At 42.1% G+C, this 25,063-nt stretch overlaps 2 protein-coding genes across 2 annotated transcripts; both read right to left on the bottom strand.

Annotated features, from left to right (window-relative positions):
* Positions 1-362: 362 nt before the first annotated feature.
* Positions 363-8,973, bottom strand: ATPAF1 (ATP synthase mitochondrial F1 complex assembly factor 1). Its single transcript, XM_085067667.1, has 9 exons — positions 8,717-8,973; positions 7,578-7,686; positions 7,004-7,054; positions 6,313-6,375; positions 5,622-5,672; positions 3,772-3,819; positions 2,780-2,875; positions 2,078-2,185; positions 363-1,183 (listed from the first exon to the last, which is right to left on the bottom strand). The coding sequence occupies exons 1-9, from the start codon at positions 8,923-8,925 to the stop codon at positions 989-991; spliced, it is 930 nt and encodes a 309-aa protein (XP_084923793.1). The 5' UTR covers positions 8,926-8,973; the 3' UTR covers positions 363-988.
* A 1,121-nt stretch (positions 8,974-10,094) lies between these two features.
* On the bottom strand, positions 10,095-24,909 carry EFCAB14 (EF-hand calcium binding domain 14). Its single transcript, XM_085067666.1, has 11 exons — positions 24,499-24,909; positions 23,451-23,599; positions 20,284-20,429; positions 18,554-18,652; positions 17,277-17,387; positions 16,354-16,434; positions 15,328-15,513; positions 14,577-14,657; positions 13,698-13,803; positions 12,751-12,882; positions 10,095-11,954 (listed from the first exon to the last, which is right to left on the bottom strand). Exons 1-11 carry the CDS (start codon positions 24,672-24,674, stop codon positions 11,779-11,781), a joined length of 1,443 nt encoding a protein of 480 aa, XP_084923792.1. The 5' UTR covers positions 24,675-24,909; the 3' UTR covers positions 10,095-11,778.
* Between the last annotated feature and the right edge of the window lie 154 nt (positions 24,910-25,063).

The raw sequence follows: 25,063 nt of genomic DNA, 5'->3' as shown, positions 1-25,063 counted from the left end.
GGTCGTGGTGTTTAACAATGCTGTGTTAAAGGAGCTCTGCATGTTCATACCAAGACACTTATTTTCATGAGCTGTCACTTGACAAACAAGAAGCTGGCTGGTGACTCTCTCTCTCTTACTATGCCAGTCCATCTTTTATTATGGATAGTGCCTTTCCCGAAGTGGGAACAAGAGTTATTTTTTGTTCCTTCAAATACCATTTGTGAGCTGGCTGACTAGATGCCAGTCAGAGAAAAATTAATCCTGTAAAACAGGCAATGATTCCTCCACACTACTAAAAATATACCAAAAAAATAAAACCATGTTCGTAATAACCTACTGCTCAAAAATAACATCTCAAAGACAGAAACACAGCAACAGGATACAATTAATATATCAATTAAGAAGCACAAAATTCCCAGAACAAATCTAGTGGCTCTGTTTTTTTAATCCTGAGAAAAACTCAGACCACAATATACATCTGTGTAAGAAACCTCACAAAGAAACAAAGAGGTGTCTGTTGTAGACCACTGCTTCTATTCTTTCTTCTTGATGGCCAAGCCTCTGTGAATTCCACAGAGATTAAAAAGTACTGAACCATGCAATTATAATGGTGGAAGGCATTTAAAATGCGTTTACTGAGAAGAAACATTGGTTGTCATCTCCCTCCTGATGTCAGTGCAGCCCGTTACATAGTTCCCTTTCTGTCACTTTATTTCAGATTTCCACAATCCAACAGGCAGCAGGAAGTTACAGGATAGGGAAAATGGTTCTTTCTGATGAAGTTACACTGAAGTACTGGGCTCCATTTTTTGGCAATTAGTTACTGTTGTTCAAATGGCTCAAGCACTCATCTGGCATCAGTGCCAGACAGGCTTGACTATCACACTCCCAGGATGTCTCCAGACTCTTTCTGTAGCCAAATCCAAGTTGTAAAACAGAAGACACAGGACCATCCCTCCTAGGACCCTCTGCCTGCTGCTGGCTCCTTTCACCCCCAGGCCAGGCTCTACGACTTGTCAGAAACCTGCCCAGGGCTCAGTTCTCTTCCAAGCCCGCTTTGCTCAAGCTCTGCTATAACTGCCATGTATTTAAATTCACTGGATCTGTGGTTGAAGGTCTCCACTAATCCGTAGGTCTCGGAGCGATCGGTGGCATAGAACAGCTGCACCTGGTTGGCCAAGCACTGGGCATCATGGACCACCTGGGAGTGAAAACAGAGCTGTTACCATCGGGGTGGGGCTGTGCCAGTGTCCCACTGAAAAAGAAAGGCCACAGTCCTACTCATCACATGGCTCAACTCCAGGTCACCTTAGTTTAGCATATCTCTTACCAAACGACCTCCCTGCTGTTTCTGACCTACTTAAACACTTCAGCACCACGTGTTTTAGCAACTCTCCTGCTGTGCATCTGCCTCAGAGGTCAAGTGTGTCTTTTGTGATCCCTGCCCACTCTAAGATGCACCAAGTCCTCATTTTTCCCTTCTTACAGCTGACCTACTTGCAAAGATCGATTGTTTCCTCTGAGATCCAACAGGGCAAAAGCATTACCAGTTACTCCCCTTATTGTTTCAGAAAGGTTGTAAGGAGGTCAGTTAGAGCAAGGACATTTTAGTCATCTTGTTCCACTACTCAGTCCCCAGTGCCACCAGTCCAGGCACTGGTACAGATATGCCAATAATGATGTGCCCAAACAGAGGGAAAGAGCACAGGAGTGCACAAACTGAACACACAGCTCTGGAGTCTCCTGCTTTGACAAACAGGATTAAGCTTCAAAACACTGTTTTAACTTGTTGTAGGTAACAACAGCTTTCATTTAAATTTGCTTCTGTTAGTAAGAAAAACAGAAGCTTTGTTCTTTTACAACAATAAATTGTAATACCCAAATTTTAAAAAAAGAATGCATGAACTGAAATCAACAAAGACTGATGATTCCCTTCTAGCTTTCTCTAGCCTTCAGGACATTAGGTTAAAGAAAGACAGTAAGACCATTCTTTGGCAAAGGGTCTTTGAAAGGCTTCACTGTCATTTGCTTTTGATTCAAAACTGTAGGAAGAGTTGCAGCATAAAATGAAGGAAGCCCAAGAGACTTCTCTTACCAAGAACTTGGAGTCCATTTCTGCTGTCATTAGTACTAGCCCTTTCTCCTTCTGCAGATCAGGATAATGGTACAAGACCAACTGGCTTGGAGCAGTTTCACCTTGGGTCTGAAGGAGAGAAAGAAACCTGTCAGTATCCCATAAAAAACCTTCACTCCACTGCAGACCTGGGTGCTTGATTACAAAACTTTGAGCATTTACTGCCACAGAGGTGGTTACTTTTCAGGGCTTAAGGGTCAGCTCTAATTGAAAGTTCATTATTCTTGGTATTTACAGAAAACAAGGGATTTGCAGAGTTATGTTGTTTGTTTTTTTTTTCCTTGACTAAAGACTATTTAGCATTTAAAAAAACCCACAATTTTTAGAAAGGTATTTCATCTTACAGCATCTGCTATTTTAAGTAGCTTGCACAAACAGTTCTACAGAGTTTGGCTCTTGCTTATGTTTTGAAACTACTGAATTTCTACCTCATTCTCCTTTATACTAGAGAGACACTTAATACCCATAACTACTAATTTACCTGTAACTAATGTACTAATTAACCCATAATTAACGGCAGCTTTTGTCATGATAATTCTTTTCAAGTTAAGCTACACAACCTGTCGATTAAACTATTTGGCAAATACCATATATTGCAATATGCTGATATTATATATTTCTGAATTCTAAGTCAATTTTCAACTTCTTATCTCAAACACTCACCTGAACATTTATCAGGGAAGTGAAGTGTAATTCTGTTCCAGACCACTGCCCCACAAAGAACTCATAGCCTTCTTTTCTTGGCAAAGCATACAGAAACTGCAGAGAAATTATAAAAAAAACAAACCAATTTTCCCTTACACAGAACAAAATGATGCCTGTGTCACACTAGCCTCCAGCATTAATGCTTTAGTGAGAGAACCACAACAGAAGAAAGCGTTTCTTTGCCCCACAAGGACTAAAAGGACAGCAAGAACCAGGCTTCAAAGCACACAATGAAGTAGAATTACCCTATCACTATTACTTAATTAGCAAGTATGTTGGCAAATACTTTTATCAGTATTTTGAGACACATAAAAAGGAAAGAGCAGTGGAGAACATTTAGACTCTGACCTTTTTTGTTCTCACCTAGAAAACTAACAGCAGAAATGGTCAAATACAAGGTAAGGAGTATTTAATACTGTCACTTCACCAGCTGCTCCAGAACAGGCAGCATCTTCTCTCTAGAGATTTACAGTCTATCCAGCTCCACAGGCTACAGACTTGCTCGTTTTCCCACACCAAGGGAAAGGACATGGGAGCAGAAAATCATGCAGCATACCTGACTGAATGCCAGTGCACTGTACAGAAACTGCACTTCAGGCTATAAATAACTTCCCAATCTCCAAGTAGCTCAGGAAGACAGATACATTTGATCTTGCTCTTGGCAAGTGAAGTATGTAGGACTAATCCATCAACCCAGTAAAGTCTCCATTCCCTGGGAGATATTGTGCTGCTGTTTTCTTAACCCTCCATCTATTCTATCTAGATCAAACTGGTTCATGTATTTGAATAGCCATTGCTTTATCTGAGCACTAGGACAAGTATTTGAACACCTGGATTTTACTGAACAGGCTGATACAATGAGTATGAACACAGGAGGGTCAAAAGTTTATGGATTAGGCTTTGAAGAGGAGAAGCATTACAGCTCTACAATCACGCACTGCCATACGTACCGACGGACAGTTCTGGGCTCTCTTCCAGATCAAATCAAACTTGTCTGCCTTTGGGGAAGGAGAAAGAGAAGTTCAGTTTTTATAACACAAACGTGGATGCAGAGTTGTTCACAATCACCTCATTAACCTTTACAGGGTACAGTTTCCATCTGGAGAAGGTCCCACTGTGGGGACAGGTGGCAATGAGTGTGGAAAGCTGCATTTAGTTCTTATTTACCTACAAGTCATCAGCATCCTGTTTTAACAATGCTGTCTCTAAGATGCAGCACCAAACTCCTTGGGTCCAGAGCTTTATTCCTTGGATGTGGAGGCCCCAAGCCTCAGGCTTACATTACATCCTCTTTCAGTAATTGCTCCACTGCATCATGTAGTGTCAACAGCTGAACGAGACAACATATCCCTGGCTCCAAATTGCGGATTTACATCATTGTCATCTGTTCTTCAGTATAAAAATGCAGCCCATATATTCACTCAATAACATACTCATTGCTTAGGTTTAAATTAAAACCACAACCCTATTTGGTCAGCCCTGATGAAACCTGGCAATCTCATTCACATGTTCTCTGTGTTTCCCCAAATCTTTTGCCTAATTTTTTTTGCTTCCTAGCACTATATTAATATCTACTCTTAGGTGTTCAGGAAAGAAAACATATGCCATTCATCAACCAGAAATTCCTTCGTGTGTACTTTTGAGCGCTGGAGAATTATGCAAGGCCTCTCTTCCAGCCAGCAAAAAGCTTCTGGCAAAAGACAAAGGGTTTCTTTCCCCTCGATGACACCATGAACTGCTTCCTAATGTGCCTGGGATCTGGTTTGCATTGAAGTCTTAAAAAGCTTCCAGCACTCCTCCTAAAACACTGCACCAAAGCACAGTGCCAGCCCCACTAATGAAAGACCTACATCATTTTAACTGGAGTCCCTGGCTTTGGCCCTCTGCTACAGTAAATGCGCAAGTAAAACTATTTTCACAACATCCACATGTTGGGAAAGCCAAAACACGAAGCTCCTTGACTTAAAATCCCACATTGCCAGAGCCTACAGCACATCACACATTTAAAATACTGCCTCCCACTGAATTCAGTCGCAGCTCAAAGGGCCAAATACAATTGCAAATCAGAGTCCAGATCTAAATGAGGTTTCAAGAACTCAAGGAACACACAGTTGTGAAAAGACAGATTTAAGAGATTGCGATCGCAGAATGACCCTGAAGAAAAGAATAAAGAGAAATCCCCAAAGTGAAAAAACCCTCCTTCAGCCTAACGCAAATTAAGAACAATTAACATCTGGAAAACTTATCAAGAGTAAGAAATATGATCTTATCTCAGGAAACACCCAGCAATCTCAATGAAAGACAGTGCTGCCAATAATTGTAAATGTATGAAAGTAAGTCATAAGTGCTTAGCCATGTGCAAGTTACCAGCCAAGTGCTCTAGGATTGCCACATTAACCTTGAGGCAGCTGCTTGTGCTGTAGGGAAGAGGGCAAAGAAACAAGCAACTCTGAGAAAAAGCAAATAACTCTCAAAATACAAATGCCACTTAATAAACACTAGGGCTTTGCAAAGAGTATTGGATACTTGTAATAAAATAAGCCTGGAAATTCCAGCCAGGTGTACAGAAAAAGGTCCTTGATTTATTGAAATTTCTCTGAGTGAGAAAAAGAGGGATATGCATTTTTGGAAACAAAAGCCTTTTTCTGGGGCAAAGAAATCGCTCAACCCAGAAAGTAAGTTTGTTCTTGAAACCCCATTTCCCTTTAATGACTGCTTTTAAGAGCAGCAGAACCACAGTTGGAAAGGAAAGCTTTGCATGCTGGCTTTTCAAGTGCATAACTACAGGAGAACTACTTACTGGAATAACAGCATAAACCGTGTCTTTTGCAGAAAAATACTGATTCCAAATCTGTAGGAAAAAAAAGGAGATACAGTTGAAGTCCAGCATCTAGCAGTAATATGAAGTGCTTTGAAGTGTCAACTAACCTTAGTAAGCATTTTGAGAAGTCATTTTTAAATCAAGCCCAACTGACTTTCCTGCTAAAGCAACACACTTCTCTTAAGGCTCCTGAGTACTTGTACCAAATTATGGATTCCAACTAGGTCACTGAAATCAGCAGTGGGCTCAGAGGTGGCTCAGTATTTATTAACCATCAGAACTGCTTCTTACATTTTTCTCAACAATCACACCAATGAGTTTTGGTTGGGCTTTTTGGTGGTGGTGGTATTCTTAATAAAAAACATACAAAACATTTTCAACAGAAGACAAGCCTTTGCATAATGCTCCTCTGTGTTGACAGTCTTTTTCTTCACCACAGCAGGATGGCAATACCACAGTGTACCTGCATCTCCTAGTACATCCTAGGATGACTTACCTAGATGGAGAACATTCTATCTTCTCCTATGGATAACCACGTGAATGTGCTTTTTATAAACATACATCCACAGCTGTGTTTTATTTTTCAGTCTAAGTAAAATTTCCATCCTTACATGCAGATTACTATTAAGCACAGATGAGAAGCAAAGTTTATTCTATTTAAATCCATCACCTGTGTTATCTCCTCTGCTGATTTTTCTTTCACCATCTCAACATTAAGAATTGAATCAAGTGTCTGCAAGAGAAAGCATAAAGACTTTGGCATGATGGCAGTTCTCTGATTCATGTAATAATCCAGAATGAAGGGATGCAATTACAGAGAACAAAATCAACCTAGAGGAACTTCATTTGATTTATAGCATGACTTAGTCCCTTTAATTGCCAAATAAACTAGTAAAATCCAGCAGCAACACATTGAGAAGTGGATTCACACACTGAGCACAGCCATGCTTTGCTCCTGTTGTGCAGATCTCTACTGAAGCTGCAAGGAGCAGCAGCCTTTTGCCTCCAGCCAGCTCAAACAGGTGCTCTTTGGCAGATTTACACTGAGGATTTACCAAAATAAAAGAATGTGAAAGAGAATTCTCCTGTCCCTGGGCTGGCTGATCACTGGAAATGTATTTCCATGCTGTAAAAGCAGCTTAACCCTTTCTATTTATTTTTCAGAACAGATCTTCCAAGTTTTAAGGTTGAACATGATCCCAATAGTAAACTAAAATCTTACCCTCAAATGAAGCATAAGGAACACCAGGTTTATATCAAAGTGTTCTAGGCTGAAGGGCTGACTGTGGCAATACAAGCTAATCTATATCCTTGCCTTGCTACAATGTCTCCTCCTAAACACTTAGGTTCATTTCCCTTACCTTATCCTTTGTGAATCCTCCCTTCAATGCCTTGGTGCCCAAGCCTTCTGCCTGCAAGAAAACATTCTTCTTAGTTTTGCAGCTAATGCTTTAATAACATTTATTTGCCTTCCCTGCCACACATAACATGCCTGCTGATAAAAATCTCTCTGGGAGCTCAAGATACTTGAAGATCACTGTGGTGTATTTTTAATAAAATAAGTGATTGATTAGGTGAAGTAACTTAATGTGAATTAGGAATTTCAAGGCCAGAAAGGATTAGTGAAAAACAAACTATTACGCATTTTGGATCCAATATTATTGAACAGTTTTCTTGCATTCACTAAAAAATGACAAATGCAGGATTTTGTCACTCCTCTGGCCAAACTAATCTGGAACTAATTAAAGTTTTAAGCAGGGAATTAACATTCTAAAAAATAACACATGGGAATACAGAACAGTATATTTAGACATCAGACTGAAATTCCAGGGCTCCAACTGATAGGGATGCTGCAAGTTTGTGACATTATGCTGATACCACATAAATAACATTACAGCTTTAATGTATGTGATTTACAAAGAAAATCGGCCTTGCCTTTTCCTCCATGCATCTGATAAACTCCCCTTGCTTGGAATGTCCCACAGGCTGCTTTTTCACTTCATTTCTTTTCTCCATACGGGATTCAAACACATCTGGACTGGACCTGAATTGGAAAAGGGACTATTAACAGTACAACAGAGCAATAGAACAGCTCAAGCTGGAAGGGACCCATAAGGATCATCCAAGTCCAACTCCCTGCTCCTTGTCCAACTGGACATAAATTCATATAACTAAAACATTCCAGTTTGCTTTTAAATAATCTTAAGTTTTCAATTATGACAATAAACAGGAAAAATCAATGCAGTCAAGAAACTGTGAAAGCTATTGCACAATATCTCCTATGACCCAAGGCTTTGGATTTGTTTTTGGCACTGGATTCCAACAAGATCAGGATGGATGGGGCTCTGAGCAACCTGACCTAGTGGAAGTTGTCCTTGCCCATGGCAGGAGGATTGGAAGTAGTTGATCTCCAAGGTGTTTTCCAACCTAAGCCATTCCACGGTTCTGTGAGTAAATCTATGTAGTCTTTTGCTTCATTTATTTATATTGCTAAGTAACGTGACCCACCTTTATGATAGTAATAACAATAATGATGATAATGATAATAATAATAATACAACCATGATTCTTCCATGGGCAGTTCCAACTGTGGCTTTGCCAGCAGGTGGACTTACACTTAAAATAAGACCAACTACTCCTGTTCAAATCCTCCTTTATAATACAATGAAAGACTAGAAGCTGGACTATTCTTTGCCTGCTCCAATGGTTTCCGAAGGTGTAATACTCTTCGCCTGCTCCAATAGTTTCCAAAGGTGAAGACCTGTGCTGGGTGATTAACGTCATTTGGCCTTTTAAAATGTTTGCTATGATACTGCTTCATGTTCCTCACTTTAAATTTTTATTTCATCTTCTCTAAACTGTGTCTTATCAAGCTGACCACGTTGGGAGATGACACTCACTGACCTGATGCCGGCCACATGTGCATTTCAAGGCGGCTGGCCTAAACTAATCGAATTCCACATGAGGGCGAAAAGCTAAAACATCTCTCCTTCAGGAAAGAGCTCCCCTAGCATGCCCTTTCCGCAAACACAGCCCGCCCATCCCCTTCCGCTGCCGCCTCCCTCAGGGCCCACCTCCTCAGCTCCTGGATCTTGTGTCGGTATTTCCCATAGAAGGGGTTCTCTTCCAGCGCCGCCTCTCCCGATCCCGTTCCCTCTCCCGTTCCCGCTGCCGGCCCCAGCACCCCCCGTGCCGGCGGTGCCAGCAGCCCGAGCGGCCGGAGCGCGGCGCGGCTCCTCAGGGCTGCCCCCAGGCCCCAGGCCTGGCACAGCGGGCCCGCCATGGCTCCGGCTGCCCTCAGCCCGCCCCGCGCTCCGCCCGTTCCCCTCAGCCCGCCCCGCGCTCCGCCCGCTGCCATCAGCCCGGCCCGGCCCGGCACCTCCCCTCCGCCCACCCTGCACTCCGCTCCCCTCAGCCCGCCCCGCTCCGCCTGCTCCCCTCAGCCCATCCCGCTCCACCTGCTCCCCTCAGCCCGCTCCGGCCCCCTCCGCCTCCCCCGCCAGGAACCGGCCGGAGCCGCACGCTGGACAGGAGCTTTTATTGAGACAAACTAAAAGGCGCGTTACACGATGGAGCGCTTGGAGCGAACAAGCGCGCTGGGCACAGCCCCGCTCCCCGCGCAGCTCGGTGCCCGCAGGGAAGGTACACAGTGCGCACAGGGCTCCCTACGCGGGGATCGCCTAAACCCACAGGTACAGTCCGAAAGCGAACCCAGAAATCACGGCACAACAGCAACACCTCTGTTCCTGCTACAGCTTGCTCTCACCGCTTCAGTGCTTTTGGATTTCAAGCAGATACCGCTTTTTTCTCAAGGATTCACTGCCCGTCTGGTAGCCTGTCTGGTAGTCCACCAGCAGCAGGCATGAGTTAGGGCAGGGAGCTGATCTGGATGAGTGTATTCACTACACTCGCGGCTTTTCATCAGCACCGTGAATGAACACAGCAACGAAACCCTGCCAACACCTGGTTTTGGGAAGCATGCGGGATGGAGAGCGGTGGCGTAGCAGAAACCTCGCAGGGATGGGGCCAGTGAGCCCAGGCTGCAGCACAGAAGAGACCACTGAACTCAGAGATGATCAGATTTCGTCTAATTGACAGCACAAGCCCATCCACAGCAATTAGGCATCAACTCTGTCCTCCACATGCAAGCTCAGAAGCACCCCTGGGCAGCTGTGTCCCAGCACTGACCAGCTCAGCTCCCTGGGCACAGGCAAAGGACATGGGCAGTGGAACAGCACACATCAGGTCTAGCTGGCGTTTTCACTACCCTGCTGAAGAACCTTCTAAAAGTAAAGCAGACTGCAACAAAACAAAACACTAGAAGATTCACAAGGCGATACCACAATCTTTTAAATTTTAAGGTAAATTTCATACAAATAAACTTCCAAAAATATTTTGAAAACTCTGGCATATGGCTATGATACAGTATGTACAAATAAAATATCAGAATGGTTACATTTTATTGCTTTTTTTTATTTGGTTAAGGAATTATACAGTAGCGTATAAAAGGGTATGGGAAGTGGCAAGAAGACAGTGTTGGTTTCTTGTCCTCTCTAAAGCCAAGGTTGGTTGGTTTTGTTTTGTTTTTAAATACTGAGTTTTCAAACGTCACATCAAAAGCATTTTGGTACTGGGTGACATCTGCATTACCCAAACAGGATAGGAGAGCAACAGTGAAAGAAGTCTAGGAAATGGGTAATAGGACTCCATTTTTTACATTCCTTTGCTGATTCATACTTCCAAAATACAGTTATTGATAAAACATCCAGTCTAAAGTTATATAAAGTCAACAATTATGAACTGACTTCTACATAAACTGATGTTTCAGCGAGGTGGGCAACTTCAAGTCACTAATCATGCAAAAAACTCTTAACAAGATCAGTGATATTTGTGAGCAAGATCACCCAACTTGGCCCTGATCTAGCCTGCAAGAGAGAATCCCCTCTGCAAAAGTAATTTTTCTGTGTTCCAGGAAGTAATAAATACACACTGTATTTAGATCCACTACTATGAGCAGATCTTTAAGTTCCTCCGTAGTAAGGAAACCTCACTTACAGACCAGGTGTCAGTACAGAATGATGATGCCATTGCACATGCCTACACAGCTTTTTACAGCCTTCTGTTGGCAAGAAGACAAAAAAATAAAGGTACCAAGAAGGGATCACATTCACAATAGTCAGGGAAGAGCTCACAAAGTCTGTTCTGGGCCTTCCCACCCGCTCACACTCCTGGAGTGTATCTGAGCACCACTGAGGCATGAACTGCTCAGGTGCTGCTCAGCAGGCTGCATTGTAGGCTTTTACCTCTTAAGCATCTATTAAAGCTATTCAATATGTTCATTTAAAAAAAATAAATAGACAGGCTCATCTCACAAAATATAATCTGAATGCAACACCGCAAAGCCTAAAGAATGCTGAAGTGAAAACCCAAGCACTTGGCGAGTTAATTGCTCCTGTAGGCTCATGATATAAAAACATTTTCAACTCTTCCCTTTAAAAATACATCCTGCTATAGGTGGGCATGACTTACCCCTCCTGCTTTCCTCTGACTGAGGCCAAATTTATTAATGGATATACTTAGTCAAAATCAGTAATTTAGCTGAAGCTCTTAACCCCCACATTCCAGGCTCAGTCTCTCATTATAAACAGCTTACTACCAACACAGCCCCTGACACAAACTTCTCCTTAAATATGCATAATTTACTCTATCTCAAATATTTACAAGCAGAAGCAGCCCATCTTTACAAGACAGATTTCCTCCTGCTCTACATAAAGTGCAGCTCTCTAATTTAAGGCAAATTTCAGTGAAATATAAAACCATAGATTTATTTTAGTATGTACACATTTTAAATTATAACCAATAACTCCCTTGAAAAGGAAATAAAGAGAGGAAAATGTTTCCAAGTTTGGGAATTTTCTGGATTTTAACAAAGCCCCAATATTATGTCCTACTGACATATAAATTTGTAAATTTCTTTTCAATAAATGCAAATTAAAAAAAGAGGTGGCAATGTGTACAGTAATTTAGCTCCAAAGATCAGTAAAACACTGGGAAAGTGCAGCCATAGTTTTTTATGTCCTGTAGCTTCCTTTAGCTACAGTAACATCCAACAGTATCACATCCCTAAATATATACCCTATACACCTAATGCTAATCTCAGTTCCTTTAGTGTGTATTTCTCATCTCCATCTGTATCAAACTCCTTAAAGCTCTGTGACTCTTGGGCTGTGGAGCCAAGCAGATTTTGAAGATCTTTATATGAGAGTTTTCCATCAGCATCCTCAGGTGCTTTTTCAAACAACTTCTGAAGATCTGCAAAGAGAACAAGGATTGAGAAACAGCTCCTTTAAGTACACAGGAATATCCTGTAAGCTGCTTTCCCACTTTTACAGCACTGTGTCTTGCCACCCAGTAATTAAATACAGCATCCCTGAGTGTGGAGTTTGCCTCCTATGCTGTCACAAGCTGCTGGTAACAGTTTAGGAGGAAAAAGCATGAACATTTCTGGATTAAATGACACTAAATCTGAAAAAAAGTAATCCCTATTTCTAGCCACAACTAACAGCCCATTTTACAACCACTAACTGCATACAGATGCAGTTATCCCCCACAAAAGCAAGCTCTGAATGACTGTTGCTATACCAACAGGACATGATATAAAGGAGAAAGTGTCTATTCACTTCCTGATGCAAAGAGTTGCCCTTTCAGGAGCTGAAGAGACTGAACAGCAAGATCCAGAAACCATTCATCTGACCAGGCAGAGTTCTCTTGGAAAAAAAAATACAGAAAGAAAAAAGCCCTAGAACATACACACTCATAGCTACTTCTTTTTCCTTCAGCATGTTAATTCTGCCCTTGACTTCTCTCCCACTCTCTGAGGCACTTGATATAACACTTTGGTATAATGCACACCTCCTGCTTAAATCTCAGTTTCTTTTCCATGCTATTCTTTCCTTTCAGTTTTCTTTTTAATTGCCTTTTTTTCTTTTAAGCTCACAGTCCTCAAGCTTTTAAAACTGACCTCACTTCTCCCAGAATGTTTATACTTATCCTCTCCTAAACATTTACATGAAATACAGAAGAAAAGGTCAGCCTAGAAAGGACATACCTTCAATGCTGGAAATTCCTGGTAAGGACAGATGGCTCAGCTGCCCATTCCTCTCTGTGTTGTCACCAGCTGACCTTGAAGCCAGCCTTGAAAGGTCTGTGGGCTTTGCTGTAGTACTCTGACTACTTTCAACTGTTACAAAACAATTTATATTAGTCTTACTAATTCCACAGAATTACAGCCAGCAAAACCAAACAAAAATCCAATAAAACAATTTTTTTTCTCCTAATCATGGTAGCTGCATGGGATAAGAATGCTGCAATATATCAGAATATAGCAGTGTTGTTCCCTTTTACCAATAATTGAAAGGACAGTTTTTGGACAGTCATACAGCTTTAATTTTTCATTCTGTACTAGGAGATATGTATTTGTAAACTCCCATACAAAGAATGACTTGGGAGTGCTTTCTGCTCCCCACTCTGAGGGTGCTGAAGAACCTTCATTAAGCAAATTACATCTGCCCACCTGGGTTGTTTTCACCTTAGCAATATCAATATTCCCCAACAGCAAGGTCTAAATTTCCAAGCTCCTGCTTGGAATGAACAAGGAGCACAGTTCTATTGTAATGAAGTATTTAAAAATCTGTTGTTCAGCAGAAGTGCAGAACTGAAGTCAACAGAGGCAGAGACCTTTCCTCTGTGTTACACTTACATTTTGACAAAGCAAACCCAGATGTTACTGGGTAGAAAGCTCTACACGTTAATCACTGCCTGCCTTCAAACACCAGATATTGATCCACATGGATCCTGCCATACACATTGTAAGTCACCTTCAACCTTCTGGAGTCATAAAGTTTTCTGCTTTAGAAACAACAGTTTTCTACCACTTTAACTAAAAAAACCTTCATCAGAATCTTAAGGAACAGTCTAAATTATCCACCCTAATTATTCTTTGAATTACAAAGGGAACCTCCAGGTTTATAGACTACTATGACAAGACATTCTTACCATTCTTTGATGCCTCAATGTCATTTTCTGGCTTGCCTGTGAGAGCACTGATCAGCTGAAGAGTCTCTTTTAGTTTTGATACCTGAGAATCTTTAGTTCCTGTTTCCTGCATATGCACAGAAAAAAAAAAAATCAAAATTCACCCCTTCAGTAAATGTAGAAAATCAGAAAAAGCAGTAATTTAAAATATGTAAGCACTTTTGGCTAACTTAGATGTACCCAGGCTGATAAAGTTTAAAATTATAAACAAGATTTTAAAACAAAAAATAAGTAAATAAAAATCTGTGAGAAAATGTAATGAATAAATTCACGTGGTCTGTAGGAAAACAACAGAATCAGTACCTCAACCTGAAAAACAGACAATTATTTTGTATACACCCATTTCAAAAGAATCTGACATTTACTTTCTGTATTTCTACAGAAAAGAGCAAGAGACTGAAAATCTGTAATATAAAACAGTCAAGCACACTTAGAGTGAACACTTTTATACATTAACTGAATTGCTTAATTTGTTTGAAAGATTTGTCTGCAGTAGTGACTACCTTTGTGCAGGAGCCACTACATTTCTCATTCACATCATTCACATCAATACAAGCCCAGAACTAATAGTGCAGCCTGTTCACTTACCCACCTTCTTTGCAGCAGATGGAAACTAAACTCAGCAGCATCCCCTCCTCTCCCCAGACTACAATTTGGTCATTCAGTTAAACTCACTCCCTGCCAGTGACAGACCATTACTGAGAGGGGCTTTCAGCAAGTCCTTGACTCCACTAGTGCCTCTCTGCAGACCTTTGCTCAATTAAGGTCCATTTAAAACATGTTTAGAAAGACAATTACATGCTCTATTAATCCAATGTAATTTGTATTTCCTTACTTTACCTTCAGTTCTTTATTTGACTGAGTTTCACTATCTGGTTGATCTTCATTTTCCACTTTTTGAGAGGTAGTTGCATCATTCCCCTACAGAAAAAAAACAAAGCAGAGTTTTACTCATGTGCTTTTTATTTTCTATAACAGAGTTTCTTTCCTTCAAATTTGGCAGACACGAAGCAGAGATAAACCAGGGCAGATACACTGCAGAATAAACATGAAGTCATAAAAATGGGTTATATAATTTATCACAGCAACGCAAGCATGTTCTTTTATTGCTAAACATACAGAACATGATCTCACAGACTGGCCCCACTATGGCAAACAGAAAGCACTGCAAGGATTTATGTACTTATTTAGGAGGGTTTTTTTAATTATTGGGGTTTTTTTAGCATTTAGGCATTGTTGAACAAGGCAGAGTCACACTTAGTTCCTCACTGGGTCTCAAAAGACCAATGACAGAGTGATATCTGAAACATAGCTCAGTTTGTGAATCCTGCCTCATAAAGTAACCAACCAACTCTTAAATATCACAGTGTTTTCAACATTTTTCTTTAGACACTGCAGGGAAGAAATGATATACTGCTTCTGAGACACTCTTCATGCTGGTTATCTGTTCAAAAACAAATTCCAGCCTAATGAACGCCTAAGCACCTCCAGTTTCACTCTGACATTTTCTTAAGCTAGGTCTGAAAAGCTGTATCTGCAGTGTAAGGGAAGCAGTAGCCTGAGTAGACACCCTGAGCCATCAAATACTTACCACGATGGTAGAGTTCTCTCTTTTGTCCAGATTTTTCACAAGGGGAGAGTTTTCCAACAGCGTAACTTTCCGGCTGAGGTTACCAATGGCTGAATCCACATTTAGAAGCTTGATGTCATTCAACTTTTGGTATACCACTACAGTATTATTTAGCTGCTCCAAAGCTGCATGCAGTGCCTGACTTTCCTGAAATATAAACAGAGCATGTGTCAGTTTACCCAACCTCTGCAGCAACTCCTGCTATTAACAACATGACTGACCCAGTTTAACTGGGCAGATTTCAGACCGGCTCTCCACTGACACTGCTGAAAACATCCAACTGGAAGCTTCCAGAAAGTTATTCCAACTTTCAAAGTTTGAAACTGAGATTCTTCCTCAGGGCTAACCTCTTTGTTGCTAATGTAGTCACTTGAGCTGTGCCAGTGAACACAGAAGGCCTATTCATCTCATTTTCCAGGTCAAGCTTTGTAAGCACAACAATGATTTTTCCCAAGAAAGGACGTCCTGGGCATATTTGTATACAGGATTCAATTTTTGAGGAAGATATTGACTGTATTAAATGTAAGTAAGTGCAGTCATTCTGTTCCAACACGTTAACTTTTTTTTTTGGTTGCTAAATTACTGCTTTCCACACCTCATTACATGGAGGGTGACTCAGTACATGCCACACCCAAGTTTGCTCAGATTAGCAAGTACCTGCCATAAAATCCACTCCTTTAAAAGCCTTTAACCCACTTTCATTTACTTTAGCAAAATACACCTATAATTTGTCAGATACTGGTTTCACTCTTTTTACTCCTCACCCAGTCAGAACACAAAACCATCCCTTCTCAGACCAGGGAACTTTCCTATTTTTACATATACAGGAACAAACTACGGCAAAATTATCTTGTGCTTTGTTTTGAAGGATTATTATCCGTATTTTCTTGAAAAAAAACATACGTTTTTGCACACTGCAAAACCCATAGGTAAGTTAGGTATCCATGACACTCCTACAAAAATTTCTTATGCAAGGGAGAAAAATACCTTTTTGCAGCATTCTGTCTGATTTCCCTCAGTCCTTGGCACAACAGTGGAGGGAAGTGAAGGCAGCTGTTTTAATTCCTTCTAAGGAAAGAAGTAGAAAATAGTGTTACAAAATCCCTGCAAATAAGTGTTTAATAACTGGCAGACTGTGGCTAAGGATGTTTTGGTACAATTACAGTCACTCACATATGCTGTGCATGCAGTATTTTAAATAGGCCAATAGTTTTCTCTTTCAAACACAATGTCCAAATTTCTTTTCATTAAACACTCCTAATTAAGTCTTCTCCATTTAATGAAGTATTATGATACACATTTCACTGCTACCATACACACTGCCATATCTGCAATGTTTTCAGAGCACCCACTGACTGAATCAAGCTTCATTATGTGTCTAATTTAGATTTTATCTGCAAGAATTCTTGTATTGCAGTTTAGCTAAAAAACTGTAATTATTGGCTCAGTTTGTTAACCCCAAGTGAGAGGTCAGGATAAATATAGTGAGTAGTTTCTACTAAAGACAGTCAGTAATTTCATCCTTATATGGAGTCTTAGTTTGTTGGTTGAATTATCTCAATTTTTCTAACATCCTCAAACCTAAAATAGTGCAGACAGTTTTCATAAGCAGTACCCTGCATTATACAGAAGCATTTCCCAAAGCCCTACATCTGTGGAATTGGAAACAAAAATATGCAGGCTAAGAAGTCTAGTAGGGAAGAACAATTCTGGCTTGAGAAATATGTACTTGGTACTATATAGGAGATGTCACACAGGGATTAGAAGATTAAGAAATTAATCTACCAACCTACTGAAACCTCAGAATTATTTCAAAGGTAAAAGGCAAAACCCCATAGATTTCTTTAACTTGCTTTGTATTAGGCAGGTAACCATTAAAGCACAGTGTTAAATCAGTGCATTTTTCTTACCACATCATTCTGGAGTATTTCTATGGATTTCTTGTATTCCTCAATAGCTGTCTGTATATTTTCAACATCATGAGCCACACTGGTAAGGGTGCTACCTATGTTGGCTACAGTCTGCAATAAGAAAGATGACACAAATGTCAGCCTTCCTCAAACTGCACTGCCCCAAAGCACCAATCTGCTAAACACTAATGTTTTGTTAGTGAAACTGCAGGCAGAATGCCACAAAAATATGCACATGAGTTTGAAGAATTTGGAACTTTCTCTGCACTCAAAACTACAAATTATACCCAAAGCAACCTCTGCCCTGGAGGACCTCAGGACACCTTTAGCACCCTTCACCACTATGAACAAAAGCCACTGCCCAAGAGGAACTCCCTCAGTAATCCTTCAGAACTGGACACAGGATCTGAGGTTTGGCCTCACCAGTGCAGAGTGCAGGGGGACAATCACTGGCCTGATCCTGCTGGCCATGCTACTCCTGATAACAGCATGCCCTAAGACTTGCTTCTGACAGGACACAGTGAAAATCCAGCCAGCTTGTAGCAGCAAATAAGGAGCTTAGGAAACAGATTTGTACTCCTCCCAGAAAAAGAAATCCTGGCAGCTCTATCAGCCAAACCACACTCATTGCTTTGTGTATCACCAGCTTGTTGATTATACATTAATTTTGTAGGGAGAGGAAATGAGATGTGGAAACCCATAATGTCACGAAGACAGGACTCACATTAGGTGTCAGCCCAACATAAATGTTTATTGCTAAATAAACAGAACTGCCATGGAAGAGCCAGGCAAGTTTCAACAAGCCATTCTTTTTACCAAAATAAACAGGGCAGTTCTTTGGTAAAGAATGCTCAGCTGAGGCACACAGACATTGTATTAACAGAAAGCAATACACTTCCTTTTCCAATTAAAAATCTAAACAAACCACCTATTTCCATGCAGTTATAACACTACAGACAGATCTTTTCCATGTCTCACATGATATTAAGATTAACAGCTTGAAGGAAAGTAAGCAGAAAGATCAGCTCCAAGGTACAGATGGGGCAGCATGATACAAACAAATGCATCTCCAAAAGGGATAAACAAGGCCATTAAATATTTTACCTGACATACATTATCATAGGACCATACAATATATGAAGTCAAATTTTAAACACAAGAGAAGCAAATATTCCTTGCAATTCAGGTAGCTCCTGTTGTCACTACCGTCCCCAAGAGCCCAGCTGCAGCTTAGCACACAGAACACACTCAGTGATAGCCACATTTGCAGTACTTGCCTTCTGAAGTTTCTCTACTGTGAGAGGAAGAGAAATCAGGTCAGCAGCAGACTTTACATTGTTTTTGAGATGATTTACTGTTGAGGTCAATAGTGTGATCTAAAACCAAAAAGGAATACTTGGAATTATGCAACATAGTCCTGATTCTGACCTTCCTCAATACTGATGGCTTAATGTGTAACATTAAAACATAAGGCAATACAAAATTATAAATGTACACACACAAAACACCCCTGTCTCTAAGTTAGAAGTGCTGCCTAGGCTACATTAAAATTATTCTGCCTCTTGCAAAAGAGCAAGTTTTTATTTAATTTTTTTTTTAACTAAATGAAAGCCACAGAAGACCCTTCTTTTCAATAAGGTACCCTCTGCCAGTTTTAAATTCATCCCCTTAGAGAGAGGCTGTTGGCCAAGAAAGACTTAAAAAATTGTGCAAGAAGTACTTATGAGGAGGAAACTATTACCCACTTTTGTATTTAGCAATGAAACCTGCCTGGCAAAACTCAGCAAAGCCATGCAACTTCTCATGTAGCTGAGTGATGGGCAAAGAAGCTGCACCTACCACCCAAACCCTCTGCTGCACAAGTAGAACAGTGACTAAAATCCACTTCCTTCTGGTTAAAAAACAAAGTTGTTTTGCAAGTTGAGGAAATGGGCAAGATCCTGATTTTACATTAGGTCAATGTTGATCAGCTGGCATGCAGAATCTCTAGTTCCACAGCTGTGAACACTGGCTGGGATTATTCCCAGCAGTGCCTCCTAACAATTCATGGATAAAAACACAGAAAGAAAATTTTGATCCCCAGAAGATCTGGCTCAGACTGTAACCAGACCCTGAAGTAATTCGAGGGCCTGCAAGAACCACGTGCAAGTATCTTTAACATCCAGGTGCAGATAAGAGCATTTTAAAAGTCTCACGAAGAGCCTAAATAACTGTGGCTAAAACAGCCAGCGAGATGCTAAAGAAAGCAAATCAAATTTTCAGATGTGCCCCAGTAAGCACTTAACCACCACATGGGACTGAAGAAAAATCAATGAGAGCAGGCACCTCAGCACTCTTACAAATTAAACCAGAGCACCTGTGTCAAGGAGAGTTCCCCCACAAACACCTCTCAACACCATTCACTGTGAGCAGTTCGGAACTTTTACCCTCCAGGGCAAAAATTTCAGTAAAAGCTTTGCTGGATCCTTCATTTGAAGGGTGAGTTAATAGAGCAGCTGAGCAAAGAGCACTCTGGTAAGTGGCTTAGTTCTAGCCCCATCAGCAATGCCAAGATTTACACCAGCTCAGTGTGTGTTAGCAGGTTTTACGTTCACAGGACACCAGGCCTTCGTTTGTAGCAACAGGAGCTTGTACTGAGTCAGGTAACTCTTTTCCACACTTAGAAAAATGCTCTCAGAAATTTGAAATGTCAAATCTCTCATCATAATCATCACAACTATTTTGGCAGGAAAATTAAGAACTGCACAGTTCTCAGGTTCTTTTAAATTCTGCCTGAACTCCTTCCACCAGTTATGCAATTTCTCCTCTTGTGATCAGTCTCCAGCCCAGCTGGATGCTCAATCTGTTTTTCACTTGTTTATAATGAGGTTTATACTCGATTTTAATTTTTAAAATAAAAGTTACGCATATGGTCAGAGAAGTCCTTAGACAAAATTGATTTCCATTTAAAAAATTTTGAATGGAATATTTTATTATTTTTCAAAACCAAGGACTGATGCCCTCTCACCTGTTTATTGATCTCAGTGATATTTATCCAAATTTTACTCAGCCCCAGTTCTCCAGTCTCAATTTGTTCTAGCTGCTTTTGGTTCTGCACCAAATCTTCATTCAGTTTAGGAATTTCTTGGAATGATGTCTTTTGATTGGATTCCACTAAAAGAATGAAAAAAATAAGTATGTTTAAAAACCAAACCAAAACAAAAATCCAGGTAAACAACACTGGAAGGCAGAAAACAAATTACAAACAGCAATATCCACAGCACTGAAAGAAGGCAGTAACAGTTTCTACATACAGGTTTATTGCCAGTTCTGGATTCAGTGTTTGCTCAGAATGACAGCTCTTTTTTGTTTTAAGAGTACCAATATCTGCAGAGAGAACCCAGAGAGACTGTACTAAATTTAACACTTTGCACAGTCCTGTCATTCTGGCAAGCCTCAGTAGGTCTTTATTTAGTGCAGTTATTTTGCATTACCTCCACAGGGGAACATGAAATAGTAATGGGCCTGTGAATTAGAATTGCCAACAGTCCCAGGGCAAAGGAGGCAGGTGAAATGAACCTCAGTGCCCTTTTCGAGCCTCCAAAGGGGCTGCTGACAATGAAGTGAATTCCAAGGAGATTAATGTAATTAGTTGCTCTGTGTGGCAGAAAGACAACTGAAAAAAAAATAATGTAGAAGTTTATATACTAATGCCTGCTGGTAAACAAATCAGTAAACAAGGCCCTTGGAAATAAAGTCAGTTATTACTGCAATTAATACTACGGGAAGGGGGAAACATACAGCTCAAAGCAATTCCAGTGAGCCTCAGAAATGCAGTTCTTCCAGATCTGCAGTGACTAAGCTGTTTAGCTGATCTATGAGGCAATCCTAAATTCCTGGCTCTGAGAAACAAATAAACAAAGGTTTTGAGATGGAGGTGACAGTTCTCCAAAATCTGCACCTCCACCCTGTGAGGCAGCTCTGGAAAGCTCTACAACAAACAGCCACCGTTCAGACCAGACTGCCAAGAGCAGTGGGACCTGTGTGATGTGCAGCTGACAGATCCCAGAACAAATTTCCATGTGTGACCCATCCAGTCAAAAGGAGAAGCCTGTGGAGTGGATGCCCGAACAGACAAAACTGGAAAGCTGTAAATCTTCAAAAACCCACCTCACTTCTCTTGAAGCAAGTTCTCCAAGTACTTTCTAGGAGCAAAGTAATCTGCATTGGATCACCCAAGGTGCAAACAATACTTTTGGATAAGACCTTGAAAATTATATTTTAGCCAAAACAGACTGAGAGCTAATCATGCATTTGACACAAGCAGTTCACACTGAACCTTATGTTTTCATAGGCTCTGTTAGACAAATTATATTCAGTTTTGCCACTCTCATTGTGTACAGTCAGACTATGCCTGAAGTGTTTTTTGCAGCACAAGGAAGGCTAAATGCCACATGTGTTCTTAGCATCATTACTGACAACTGAAGGGAAAACATTACATGGCTTCCTCCTATTCCAAGCATACTTGATACAAAGATGAGTTGTTTATAAAAAGTACTCATACCATACTCACTTTGTGCAAAGGATGGCACAACATAACAAATCGTGCCACGAGCATCTGTCGTTATGGGGAAAAAAGTGTGGATGAAGATTCAGAGAAAGGTTCCTTTTCCAAACTCACTGTAAGACAGATGGGTCACCTGCCTTTGTTTCTCTGCTCACCCACACATTTCACCAAGGCAAAATGTTACCTTTTTGAACCACGCTGTTCTTGCTGCCTGCTTTTTTATGTTGTATTTAAATGCTGTGCCTCATTATGAGGCTCCCATCCACCTCCTAGGCATGCTATTATGGTGGCAAAGAAATCTGACACGTTTATCCCCAGACAAAGCATTAAATGCACAGCTTTTCTATCAGAGCTATTAAGAAGAAAACAAGCCCATCTGTAATTGCCAGACAGGGAGAACACGCTCAGGGAGAACAGCTGCTTTAACAAAGAGGTCTGTGTTGAACAGGAATGATGAAACTTAACTACACCAAAGCCAACAAATGTTGTCCTCCTGCAAAACATTTACAACCAGTACACCCTTGAAGGGGAGCAGTCCACGAAGGGCAGCAGTTGCTGACCCAGAACACAGAAAGAGTCACTGCAGAGCTGCTGGGAACACTCACAGCCACAAAGCAGCACCCGGAACTGAAGGTATCCTGCATAACTGGTGGACAGCAGCAACAGCTAACTTTTAGAGTTCAATTAATACAAAAGCACATCTATCAGCAGTTCTCTCTCTCACACCCAGCCAGCCTGTTCCACCTTGGCAGGCAACTCCCCACCTCACATGCCTGAACAGGAAGACCTGAACACCAATAGCAAAGAATTTCTACACACATTTCCTCAATGCCTCTTTCACCACAAGCAAAACAACACCTTTGCTTACCTTTTTCAATATACACAGGATCTTAAACACTACTAACATAAGGCACCAAAATACATCTGTGCCTCAGCTCTGGGCACAAGAGAACCAAGAGCATACCTTACATGCATATATCACCATTTGTTACAGCACAGCTCTACAGAAGTTATTATATTGAAATCTTGGCATGGGAATTTTGACATGGACAGAGAAAACCTGAGCCCTACAAGCAAAACACTTCATCTTAACTCCATGCTTCAAAGTATTAAACATATTAACTCTACACCACATGTAATCTGACATAGAAGTTGAACAAGAACATGTTAATGTGAGCAATATAAATATTCAGATACAGAGAGAAAATTTGAATGAAGCAACATTCACATTGCAGTAACTCCAGAGCAAGTGTCAGAGGTTTTTAAGAGGTCAAGACAAGAACATAATTTTCCTTTTTTTCCCCCCAGAATTCCCTAGACTGCTTTGACTGAGCTGATCAGACTTTTTAAACAGGGTCTTTCATTGACCAAAGTCAGGAGTTTTAGAAATTTTAGCAACTATAGGCCCACCCAGTCCAGTGTCCCTGCTCCTCAGAAGATACAGAGCAGGCAAGAATATATAATGTTCACCTTAGATTTACAAAGTCTGTGTGTTCTTGGCTCACAGCACTCAATTCAGAGGTAATTTGTCTACTCAATACTTTCAGACTTTGACTGAGCAGACAAGCAACTAAAGCTCTTCACATTGCCCAAAGAAAATGTGAAATAGCAGTTACATTTATACTCACTAGTTCGAAACTTCTCCTTTATTGCATCCAAATCCTCCTTGAGAGCCACCTGCATCCAGACTAAGCCAACACACGCGACCACACAAGCAGCAAGAATGACAAACGCACATAAAGGGTAACAGAACTTGCAGCATCGCAAGTAGTCTCCCCTGCAAAAAAACAAAGTAACAGATTGTGACTATACAGCAGAGCCTAGAAAAGTTTTATTTTAAATGCTGTTCTAGCAAAGTAAGGGACAGCGTTGTAACAGCACACGTTTTGGTTGACAAGAGCCAACGAAGAGCGTTTTCAGGAATAAGTAAGGCTATAAAGTCAGGTCAGGGCTGTTACTGTCTCTTCAGTTTATCCTCGGGAGGCACATCTAGCATATTTAAAAGCAGCTGTCAGGTTTCCTTTACTAAAATATCCTGCTCGGCTGACATAAACTTATGTCAGGCACATCTGCTTGATAGCTTATAAAACACGCTTCAAGACAGGGTATTACCATAACGTTACGACAAGTACTTCTAGAGCGTTCCCAATTGTGAAAGCCCAAGTTTGCCTGAGACATGCCGGCTTTCAGGTATGCACAGAGACCCAATTATTGCTGCTGTTACTTAACTGAAAAGCTTATTTACTGGCAAAAGCACAGCACGTCCCTGGGAAAGCCAGCACTGCGCCAGCTCGGACTGTGGCACGCTGAGCACACACACGCACGGATAACTGCGCTCAGCATCGCCAGAAGCTGCCCCTGAGTTTAGTCCTTACAGCACAAGGGCTTGTGCTGCGGTGAGCACAAGATAAAACCAAAAAGAGCAAAGCCACGGGATGCTCCAGCGGGAGCTGTCCCTGTCCATGGCTGCGGGTTGGAATTAGATGATCTTTAAGGTCCCTTCCAACCCAAACCATGCTGTGACTCTATGATTCTTCTATCCCCAGACAGGCGACCTGCGAGGTGGGACACACTCTGCAGCTCCGGCTGTCCCCCGGCAGTCCCCAGCCCCACACTCGCCTTGACCCCCCCGCCGCTAGCCCGACCCGCCGAGGGCAGCGCAGCGCCGGGACTCACTTTCCGCAGCGGCCCCGCGCCCCGGCGAACTCGTCCTCCTCGGAGCTCGACTCGGACTCGGAGTCGGGCGGCTCGGTGCGCAGCAGCCGGTGGCCCGAGCCCTTCTTGGCGGGCTTCTTCCTGCGGCCGTCGGCGGCCAGGCCGATGAGGGCGTTCAGCTCCTTCCGCTTCTTCATCCTCTTGTGGGGCGGCGGCGCGGCCGGCGGCTGGCTCCCGCCTGCCTCCTCCTCCTTCTCCTCGGCCGCCGCCGCCGCCAGCGCGCCCCGGCTCGCCAGCCTGCGGCCCGGCGGCGGCTACAGGCGCTCCGCGGGGCCGCGGCTGTTGCTCCCCCGCCGGCCCCGCGGCGGCTCGCCCGGCCCCGCGGCCGCCGCCCGCCCCGCCCGCGCCATGGCCGCTCGGGCCGCGCCGCGCCCGCCTGCCAGCAAGCCGCGCTCCCACTGGCCGCCGCGGGACCGCCCCGCGCGGGCCGCCGAGCGCGGGTAGGGCCGCGGGTTCGAGTCCCGCCCCCGGCGCCTGCGACGGGCGGGGAAGGGGGCGGTGAGGGCGGCGGGGCGCTGCATGGCCC

This window comes from Lichenostomus cassidix, chromosome 8 (assembly GCF_008360975.1).
Source record: "Lichenostomus cassidix isolate B80296 chromosome 8, HeHo_3.0, whole genome shotgun sequence".
NCBI lineage: Eukaryota > Metazoa > Chordata > Aves > Passeriformes > Meliphagidae > Lichenostomus > Lichenostomus cassidix.
This window is presented reverse-complemented; position numbering and strand designations above follow the sequence as displayed.

What these genes read in the sequence shown, in the direction of transcription:
- ATPAF1 (XM_085067667.1), bottom strand. Translation starts at nt 8,925, where the DNA reads ATGGCGGGCCCGCTGTGCCAGGCCTGGGGCCTGGGGGCAGCCCTGAGG. An exon ending in TCAGATGCATGGAGGAAAAG is followed by an intron (nt 7,055 to 7,577) that starts GCAAGGCCGATT and finishes GTTTTCTTGCAG; the next exon opens with GCAGAAGGCTTGGGCACCAA. An exon ending in GAGCCCAGAACTGTCCGTCG is followed by an intron (nt 2,876 to 3,771) that starts GTACGTATGGCA and finishes ATTTCTCTGCAG; the next exon opens with TTTCTGTATGCTTTGCCAAG.
- EFCAB14 (XM_085067666.1), bottom strand. Translation starts at nt 24,674, where the DNA reads ATGAAGAAGCGGAAGGAGCTGAACGCCCTCATCGGCCTGGCCGCCGAC. An exon ending in GCGCGGGGCCGCTGCGGAAA is followed by an intron (nt 23,600 to 24,498) that starts GTGAGTCCCGGC and finishes GTTTTTTTGCAG; the next exon opens with GGGAGACTACTTGCGATGCT. An exon ending in TCACTGAGATCAATAAACAG is followed by an intron (nt 18,653 to 20,283) that starts GTGAGAGGGCAT and finishes TTTTGGTTTTAG; the next exon opens with ATCACACTATTGACCTCAAC.